The sequence below is a fragment of the Podarcis filfolensis genome (genome assembly GCF_964270895.1).
Source record: "Podarcis filfolensis genome assembly, chromosome: 6".
Classification (NCBI taxonomy): Eukaryota; Metazoa; Chordata; class Lepidosauria; order Squamata; family Lacertidae; genus Podarcis; species Podarcis filfolensis.
In genome coordinates this window covers 59,830,130-59,840,281 of record NC_139609.1, presented here as the reverse complement: position 1 = coordinate 59,840,281, position 10,152 = coordinate 59,830,130, and the positions used below count along the sequence as shown (strand labels likewise).

The 10,152-nt window shown below is 43.0% G+C and overlaps 1 protein-coding gene across 7 annotated transcripts in view; it reads left to right on the top strand.

The window, feature by feature from the left end:
• The first annotated feature begins 244 nt into the window (after positions 1-244).
• Positions 245-10,152, top strand: part of SLC41A1 (solute carrier family 41 member 1) — a 41,582-nt gene continuing 31,674 nt past the window's right edge. For 3 of the 7 annotated variants that reach the window (XR_014548985.1, XR_014548986.1, XM_083617137.1), the window contains exons 1-2: positions 245-435; positions 2,434-3,770. Coding sequence is in view for 4 of the 7 variants with exons in the window: in XM_083617137.1 (XP_083473263.1) it covers positions 3,384-3,770 (387 nt within the window). In the remaining 3 variants the exon portion in view is untranslated. Of the gene's footprint in view, positions 436-577; positions 674-1,952; positions 2,023-2,045; positions 2,208-2,433; positions 3,771-10,152 lie in introns of those variants that run through there. The other 4 variants (XM_083617138.1, XM_083617139.1, XR_014548987.1 and 1 more) reach the window with 4 other exon arrangements.

The following is a 10,152-nucleotide window of genomic DNA, read 5'->3' as shown; positions in this document are numbered from 1 at the left end:
CTTTTGCAGCGAGCACGTGATTGGCTCCCACCCTGCCAAGCCTGCAGCCTGCCTTGCCCACACAGCAAAGACTTCCCCCCTCCCGCCGAGTCCGCCTCCTTCCCTGCTGCGGTTGGCCGGCGCTGCTACCAATCCGCCGGGGCCGCTCGCACCTGTCATCCGCGTCGACGGCGGCGAGCCAATCGACGTGTAGCGAGCGGGCGGGCGCCGCGCTCCCATTGGACGCGGCGGCTGTCAACTCCTCGAGCGAGGGGAGGGGGCTTACATGCAAACTCCGCCTCTTACCTTGCTCTTCTGGCAAGCAGCGCTTTCTCCATCCCCAGTCCAATTGCAATGTAAGCAGTGGCAGCGAGAGGTCGCCGTCGGGGGGCCGGGGGAGCAAGAGAAGGGGCTGGATCCCAGAAGAGGCAAGAAGCCGGGCTCAGAAGGCGGCAGGTAGGCTCCCCTCGCCCCTCTCGTGGGAGTGTATTCCTTGGGCTCAAGACCCCTTGGCTCCTAAGGGAGGCTTTAAAGGGACAGGGCAAGGGGCTTGGCTTACGACGGAGCCACCTAGTCAGTCCTCTTCCTTGCAACGAGGACTTGTGCTTTGGTGGGGGGACCGGCAAGGAAGAATAGCTTGTTTAGGATAATTGCTGTAGGATGGAGATAGCTAAGAAGCAGAGTCCCCATTAGGGTAGGTGGCTGCTCCCTCATACCATTTTCTGGGCATCTGGTTTTTCTTTGGGGTGGGGAGCGTGTGTTTGTATGGTTGAAGGGTACATACTTACTGTAAAGATAGTGGGGTTTTAATGCGGCTTAATGGTTCAAGTCTGGTGTTCTGGCAAATAGCTTTGTTTCCCTTCATGGTAAGATGCTGGGGCGATGGAATAGATTGGTAGTATGGATTGGTGGGAAGAATAAAAAAAACATAAATGTGTCTTATTAGATTATGGCTGGCTTGGTCTTGACTTTCTGACTGAGCAGGCAGGGTCACGAGTGTAGAGTATTGGAGGATTGATCTAAGGATGTGGTGTATTAATAGAATGGATGAGGGTACAGCGTGTGAAGAGATACTCCGATTGTAACTTGCTTGTGTCTGTGTGTGGATTATGAAACTAGATGGGTTACTCAGAACCCTAAATTGCATTGTAGGTGATGTGTGTCATGCGATTTCATGGTAAATGAGCTGCTGCTGACTAGCTCATATCTTAAACATCACTTCCTTTCCAAATTTATTCTAATACAAAAGTTGGGTTGCTTATCCAAGAATGAGTGTCTTGTATTATGCTTCCTTCACACGTGAGAGTCTTCAAACTGTAACCGGGAGCTCCTTGATGCTCTCCTGCAATAAACATTAGAAGAAATTCTAGATTTTAGGCAATGTGGCTGTCTGATGTCTCATGAGTAAAATTGTTTGGAACATACTTCAAAGGTTTAAACCTCTGTATTCAAAATTGCATTGGCTTCACAGTTACCCATGCAACACTGTCTCTCACTAATGTGACTGACCTTTGTGCTGCTAGCAACAACTGATGCATGGCCCTTAATAATATTTTCTTTTGGTAACTGCTGTAGTGTGTTGAGATGGCTTGCTACACATGTGGCTCTACGTGTAAATACAATACAGAGGTTGCTAATGCACCTTCCACCCTGTCCCAAGCCATATGTTAGCAATTGTTTGGGAAGAAAAGGAACTAGATGGTGGGATGTGTCTGGCTTTCTTTAGCCTAAAGACACAGTGAAATTATATCTTTAAAGACTGACAAACTGGTAGGTTTGAGACTGCTTTATAATGCAAGGAGAATGGAACTTGGAACCTTGTTACTCCACTCTGCTCCGCTCTGCTGCTTGCGTTCTTGTGAGCTAGCTGGTGAATTAAAGCATCCTGCACACAGCAGAGGGCAGTAGTGTACATACACATTCATGCCGCTGTTGTGGATTTTATGGGTTTCCTACTTGTTGCAGGCAGAAGCTGTCAGGTTTCTGGCTTTAGGACTCAGAAATGCCATGCGTGTCCATCCTGATTGAGGAATGGCCCTGATGGTACAGCATGCTTGCCTGACTCTGTTTCAAGGGTGTTCATTGATTGCAGTTGCATTGGCTCACCAGCAATGAACAATGGTGTTTATCCTCTGCATGGAACACATCTGTGCGTTATGTCCTGTGACTGTCGGGTGTGAAAATCTCGGACGGAGTTTAATGTCGGAAGGGGAAATTGGATAGACATGGTGGTAACAGAGGAAACATAAGGGCCTCTTCCTTTGCAGCTGTTTTTATGTTGATGTGTGTTTAAGGGTTTTTTTAATTAAAAAAACAACACTGGCATATAGAAGAACAGTAAAGCTATTGATGTATACACTAATACATGGGAGGGAGGGACTTTATGAATGAAAGAGTTATTCTTATGTTGCCTAAAAATTGTATCATGCATTTTCCACTCTTCTGTGTTTTAAGGTGAGAGCAGTGTGTTCCCTGAAGAGTCTGTAGAAGAATTTTCCGTTGCTAGCATTGGACAAGCTCACAGCATAAGCCTGTCTGGGATCTTCATGTTGCTTTAAATAAGAGCCTTCATTGCCGCATGTTGTAAGGTGAGAGATTTCCTTTCTGAGAAAAAGGGTGGTCCCTTCTCACAGCTCACTGATAGCCGGGCTGTCTTGGGAAGAGTGTGAAGAGACAGTCGGAGAGGGTGAGAAGGCCAGCCTGGAGACCCTTCATAATTGGCTGGAATCTCATGAAATCAAGGCAACCCTGATCTTCATTCTGGAGAAGAGGAGGAAGAATTTTTCAAGCCTTCCAACTTTCTGGGTAGCAGGAACTGCCTAGGAAACTAAACTCGGCACTTACTCTGTATTTTTGTTTGTTTTAAAGCTAGAATCCAAATTTATCTCAAACTGTTTTTAAAGACTCTAATCTACAAAGTGGTTTTGCTGAAAAATCTCTTTTCCCCATCCACTTTAAAGAGCAGCTGAATTAGTTGTTGCATTAAGACCTGAGCTTGATATCAGGATTTGAGAAGCTGATGCTCTGGAAACTTACAAACCAAAGAAACTAACAATTGCAGGCACTTTACGTTTTGCACTGAGTGTGCCCCAAAGACTCTTGCCTTGAGAGAGAACTCCAGAGGAGGTTGAAGCAGAGCGGATTTGATCTCACCAGAATCTACTGCAGTGTCTCTGCTGGCTCTGTGACTGGCGTCTCCCGTTCTGGATTGTGCTTGATGGGGGTTTTTGCTAGGGGAGCAGACCTTGTGGCTAAGGACAGAATTGTCGAACTGGAGGACTTGGAATATATATGTCGAAAGGCATATTGGCTTAACCCCCAAGCAAAAGACTTTTTCTCTGCTGGGTCCCTTCTGTAGTATATCAAGGGTTGAAGGCTGGAGACAGCCTGCATAATCTTGCAACATGACCTCCAAGCTGGAACAAAAGGAAGCTCATCACACCAATGGCGTGGTGCTACCCATTGTTGCTGGCCCTATAGACTGTCTCTCCAGTCCTGACCGAGAACATCTTGTTGAGTCTTCCGAGTTTTTAGGGCCTGAAGAAGGAGGAGGTGTCGAGGTGGTAGTGATAGAATCCCGAGCCAATGCCAAAGGGGTGCGTGAGGAAGATGCCCTGCTAGAGAATGGCAGTCAAACTACAGAGAGTGATGATACCAGCACAGACCGCGGCCCAGAACCAGCCTCTCCTCTAAAAGAGACCTCCTTTTCCATTGGGCTGCAAGTTCTCTTTCCTTTCCTGCTGGCAGGGTTTGGGACAGTAGCAGCTGGGATGGTCCTGGACATTGTGCAGGTAAGACTAAAAGCCTTCAGCATGGAATGGGCTCAAAATTCTGAATCTGGACTTGTAACTTGCTTTATTGTTAGTGGCTTTTAAATCCCATGAGAGTGATTTGCTGCTCATTACTTTGGTGGGAGGCAGAGGTTTTCCATTAGAAACCATTATATATTTATTCCTCTCTTTTTTCAGGCTCATCTTCCTTAGATTTCACATGTGAGAGGTAGAATAAGCCTCCCTCTTCTGGATGCAATTAAAGTTTAGGTGGTCAATAGCAGTGTGACCCACTCTTTCTGTTCCTGAATCTGAATGCCTTTTAATAACCCAAGACCCATCTTTTTCTTATAAATCTCAGCTTTAAAGGAACATAAACTCTAAAACCCAGCCTCTGAATTGAAAATAAACTTCTACTTCTTAGAGATGGAGTGTCAGGAATGTAAAGACATCTAGAGTTCTCCCAAAAGTTCAGACCCTAGAAAGTAAATACAGTAGTGCCAAGCCCAACACACACACCCAAAAATGTGAAGTGAACTTTTAAAAAATGCACTTTTGGTGATGTTTACAGAACTGATGATCATATGTGTGCCTGAAGAGTTGCCAATCTTGGGAAAACTCAAAGAGCTGCAGTAAACGTTTTTAGCCGGGGGCTGAGACCTGTGATACCGATTGCTGGCAAATCCGATTGGCTGTTATCCAGTTAAAAGACTTGTTTAGCTGAGGGATGAAAATGTGTTCTCAGCTTTTGCATGTGGTCTGGCTTTGCCCCAATGCAGAATCTCCTTAAATATTATTCTAAATAAATATTAGAAATGTAAGGCACAGTGGAGATATCCAATAGATATCTCTTGAAACACTAGCTGTCATGTGGAGCTTGCCTCCTCGCTCTCAAATGACATTGCTGAGTTACTGGGATTACGGTGTCACTGGCCTCTGTGTCTGCAGTGCAGCTATCTGGCAGGTCATGTTAATGTTAAAGGCCGAGGCTCTGTCTCAATAGTCTTATCTGCCTCATTTATGCAAGCCAGGTAGCACTTTGGACAGAATCCGACCCTACAGTTTCAAATTGCGGCTGCCTCCTGAAGTGACGGGGTGACCTCCTATAGCTTAACATTAAACATTCAGCTAAAGAGCTTCTACTTAAGTGCCTTGGTTTTAAACTTCGTGAAATTTCAGTTTCATACCATTTCTGTGCTTTCAGGAGCTTAGAGGGAGTTGTCGTTGCTAGAAATTGAAATAAGAAAACCAATGTGGTATAGCTGGACCTGGAAGAGCAGGGTTTAAATCCCCACTCAGCCAGGAAACTCACTGGTAAACTTGGACCAGTCACATACCTCACTGGGTTGTTGTGAGGGGGGAAAATGAGGAGGGTTAGAGTTCTGTTAGAGTTGAGGGAAAGATGGGATATTAAAAAAATTAACAGAGCATGGTGTAGCTTTGTAGCCAAATGTTCTTGCTCATCTTTTTGTGTGACAAATTAGAACTGCACCGGTCATTAAACCTAATGAGATTCACGAGGGGGGGGGGTGTTAATGTTTTGTTTTATGTTGATAACTTAAAAGTCCTGCTGGAGCAGGCCAGAGGCCCATCTAGTTTAACATCCTTTCCTCACAGCGGCCACAAGCAGACCAGAATGCAACAGCAGTTAACCCGCATGATTTTCAGCAGCTGATATTCATGAGCTTACTGCCTCTGACATTAGAGGGAGAGCAATAGCCATCATGGCTAGTTGCTGTTCTTTCTTAGAATCATAGAACTGTAGCGTTGGAAGAGACCCTGAGGATCATCTTGTCCAACCCCCTGCAATGCAGGAATAAGCAGCTGTCCCATACAGGGATCGAACCTGCAACCTTGGTTATCAGCGCCACACTCTTTGTTGATAGCTGTTTATGTACTGCCCAAGTGTAGCTGGAGTGTACTTCTCAAGATGGGGCTGTGTAAATCTAAAACTCAGACCTGATCATTATTATACAATATCCTAGGTGTTTGGTTTCATTGGCAGCAGATGCAGTTTGGGTTGGGGAAGGGACTCAGTCATGGCATAAATGCGCAAACTAATCAGGATTTCATTTTTTTCTCACGCAGCAGCAATATACACCTTCTAGTTTTTCAGTGTGTAGGGTGTTAGGCCTGTCTTTTACCATCTATATGATAACTTCACGTGATATATTTTTATGCAAGTTTTCATGCTGCTTGGATGATCATGAAATTATAATTCGTGAGTGTATGCATGAAATTAATACCCTACCAGCCTGAGCTTGGAGGACTTCCAGATCCAGTTGATGGAATCTTTGGAAGTGTCCCAATACTGAGCCCAGATTGAGAAATCACATCCCTACCAAAATGAATGTTAAAATTAATCCTAGGTCAATTTTGTTGGTATAGGTGCTAACTGATAAGATACAAGCTAGTGGGCATCTTACCTGTTAGCAAGTCACATTGTACTAGTTACCTTTTCTTCCAGAGTGATTTCTTGGGGAAACTTTCTATATTGGGCATGATTCAGTCTTTTTCGGTGCTATCTAAGCTTCTCATTGGGAGTGGAGCAGTATATAGTGTGAAGTTGTCTTGCTCAGTAATAAGCATCTCTAAATGACTGTCATGCTTTAGAAAGTTGCGTGCATCTGTGTTACATGGGAACTAGTACAATACCAATATTCTAGCCTTCCTGCTCACAATGGAATTATACAAAAGCAAAATCTAAAACCGTTGGACAATGTCCTAAGAAATTTTTTTAAAAGAGACTAATCTGCTTGTATTGGCCACCTTTCTTTGAAAGTCAAAGCTGTTAATGCCTTCACCACTGGTATTTGGAAAGCACTCCGAGATTGTTCATAGCTCAGTGGGAAATCTGAACAACCACCAACTTTTTTTTGCAGAAATAAGTAGGTCTTGAAAGTTAACAGCAGGAGCCTGTTGGCATCTCCCTAAATGTCAGTGTTGTCAAGTCTTACTCATGGAACCAGTCAATGTAATTTGTTTTTCCTTTGGGTGGCTCTTTTCCTTTGTGGTCTTTTTGAGTCTCTTGGTTCCCCAGCAGTTTGACACCCACACTTTTATTTCTCACCCCCACCTGCAAAAACACATCTTCTTCTCTGGATCACCGAGATGCAGCTCTGTGGGGCTGGCTTGCCACCTCTTCCTTTGTTTTCATGAATCTTGAGTTGTGAAGACCTTTTTCTGGGTTAGGGATGAAATAGTTTGCTGTCTGTTGCCTTGCTCCCAGAATTGTTCCCTTCTTGTCGTTTAGTCGTGTCTGACTCTTTGTGACCCCATGGACCAGAGCACGCCTGCTGTGAGCAAATATCTAACCCAAGAGTAGCCCCAGTCAGCACGGCTAACAATGTGGGGTGATGGGAGTTGCTGTTGAACATCATTTGGAGGTTGGCTACCCTGTTCTTGGAGAAAGCTGTTCATTCTTTCTCTTTGAGGCTTTCAATGAACAATTAGATAAGTCTATATCCTGGTGCAGCACTGCGTGCACTTGTTTCTTGAAACCACAGTTCCTGGTGTTATGTCATGAAACTATTGTACGCACAATTGCCTAGGGGTGGATTGTTACTGGTAGAGCATAGCAGTTCGGACTCTTTGGAGCCAGTGAGCAACTGTCTTTCTGCAAGTGATCAATTTCCCCCTTGCCCTTTTTAAAGGCCTCCAGGCATGCTTTGATACTGAACAAAGGACTGGGCTACTCAAGAGGTGAGGGGAAAGTGAGAGTTAAAATGGATGTGTATTTATACCCCTTGCTTGATCTTCAGTCTTAACAAGGGAGGATAAGAATAGTCACTATTCTACAGTAAAATGGTACACAGTGAAACGTGAAGGTGCAGAGGGCCAAGACTGAAAAATGTGGGTGGGTGTTTTGTCCCCATTTCCCATTTGCTTTTGTTTTGCTTTTTTCATTCCCGCCCCACCCCACCCCAGCTTTCACATTTTCTTATCTGCTAGCAAATGGCACAATAGCCAAACAACTTTCCAAGGTAGCAAGTGGCAGTTGTAAAGTGTCACTTGAGCTGTCTATCAAATATACTCACTTTTACCCACTTTCCCCCCATATTCCAGTTTAACGTGCCTTTTATACAGAGGCCATGTGCTGAGACATGTATGTGGAATTTGGGGCATGGGGTTTGAGTTAGCTGCTTGAATCCCTAAACAGGACCAACTTTATACCGGCTGGGATAGCTCAGTTGGTAGAGCATGAGACTTTTCATCTCAGGGTTGTGGGTTCTAGCCCCACATTGGACAAAAGATTCCTCCGTTGCAGGGGGTTGAACAAGATGATACTTGGGGTCCCTTCCAATTCTACAGTTCCAGTTTAGTTGATACCTATCATGCATGTGCAAAATGACCTTTTTCAAAAAAAGATTGGAGAGGGGAAAGGGTCACTGGAAAGCTTCTTAGGTTCGTATGGGAGAAGGTTCGTATGGGTATTCTACATACTCAAGTCATTTAAAGATCACTTTGAACTGGACATAGAAGGTAGTGAAGATGTTTTAATGCTGGGGAATATGGTCATGGTGTTGTCTTGGTGAACAGTCTATCATATTCTGCACCACTTCTTGATATTTTCCAAAGGCACTCTTCACATACAGTGCCTTAGAGCAGTTTAACCTAAATATAGTAGCGCATCAATAGTTGTCACCCATCCATCTGTCTCAGAAGAGATTCAGCTGGCATTCTATTCATAACTGGTGAAAGGTATTGTGATCTCCAGGTGCCCTTGATAAATCCTTCAGCAATGTTGGATCCGAAAGCAACCCTCTAGTGAACCTGATCTTTGTGAGGGGGATGCAGGCTCATCCAGAACATGTCAGATACCAATTCCATAGTCTGATATATATATTTTTTAAAAAGATATTTATTGAGATTTTACAAAAACGTAAGTTTACAAAATAGAAAAAAGTCACATAGAAAGAAAAGATACAAAAAAGAAGACATAGAAAAATACATAAAAGAGAAAAAAGAGGAATAAAAATACAAAATACAAAAAACAAATAGATAAAAAAGAATTAAAAAACAAATCCGTTTTTAGTAACTTTAAACTCATTAGCTTGTTTCCTTGGCCTCCTCACACCTCCCCTTTTTGTATTCCCATTTAAATAATCAAATCAGCAAATCCTTACCCTCTTTCATTTATCTTACCTCTATATTTTAACATATTATAACTCTATATTTTCATCCATTTAACAATTCATTTTTGCATATTCTTATTAACTTTGTTGCTAATGCCACTTATTTTCAGTCCAACATCATTTTAACATTCATTAATTTTACAGTGTTTCTGAAGGTAGTCTTTAAATTTCTTCCAGTCTTCTTCCACCAACTCTTCTCCCAGGTCTCGGATTCTGCCAGTCATTTCCGCCAATTCCATATAATCCATCACCTTCACCTGCCACTCTTCCAGGGTGGGTAACTCTTGTGTCTTCCAATACTTTGCAATAAGTATTCTTGCTGCTGTTGTTGCATACATAAAAAAAGTTCTATCCTTCTTTGGCACCAATTGGCCGACTATGCCCAGGAGAAAGGCCTCTGGTTTCTTCAGGAAGGTATATTTAAATACCTTTTTCATTTCATTATATATCATCTCCCAGAAAGCCTTAATCTTTGGGCACGTCCACCAAAGGTGAAAGAATGTACCTTCATTTTCTTTACATTTCCAACATTTATTATCGGGCAAATGATATATTTTTGCAAGCTTGACTGGTGTCATGTACCACCTGTAAATCATTTTCATAATATTCTCTCTTAAGGCATTACATGCCGTAAATTTCATACCGGTGGTCCACAACTGTTCCCAGTCAGCAAACATAAGGTTGTGACCAATATCCTGTGCCCATTTGATCATAGCAGATTTAACCGTTTCATCCTGCGTATTCCATTTTAACAGCAAGTTATACATTCTTGAAAGTATCTTAGTTTTGGGATCTAACAGTTCTGTTTCCAATTTTGATTTTTCCACCTGGAAGCCAATTTTTTTATCCAAATTATAGGCCTCTCTTATTTGATAATAATGAAGCCAGTCTCTCACTTTATCTTTTAATTTCTCAAAACTCTGCAATTCCAATTTGTCTCCTCCTTGCTCCAATATTTCCCAATATTTTGGCCATTTGGCCTCCATATTGAGCTTTTTCTGAGCCTTCGCTTCCATTGGTGACAACCACCTTGGGGTTTTATTTTCCAGTAAATCTTTGTATCTTATCCAGACATTAAACAATGCTTTCCTGACAATGTGGTTTTTAAATGCTTTATGTGCTTTAACCTTGTCGTACCACAAATATGCATGCCATCCAAAAACGTTGTTAAAACCTTCTAGGTCCAAAATGTCTGTGTTCTCAAGAAGCAGCCAGTCTTTCAACCAGCAGAATGCTGCTGATTCATAATAAAGTTTAAGGTCTGGCAG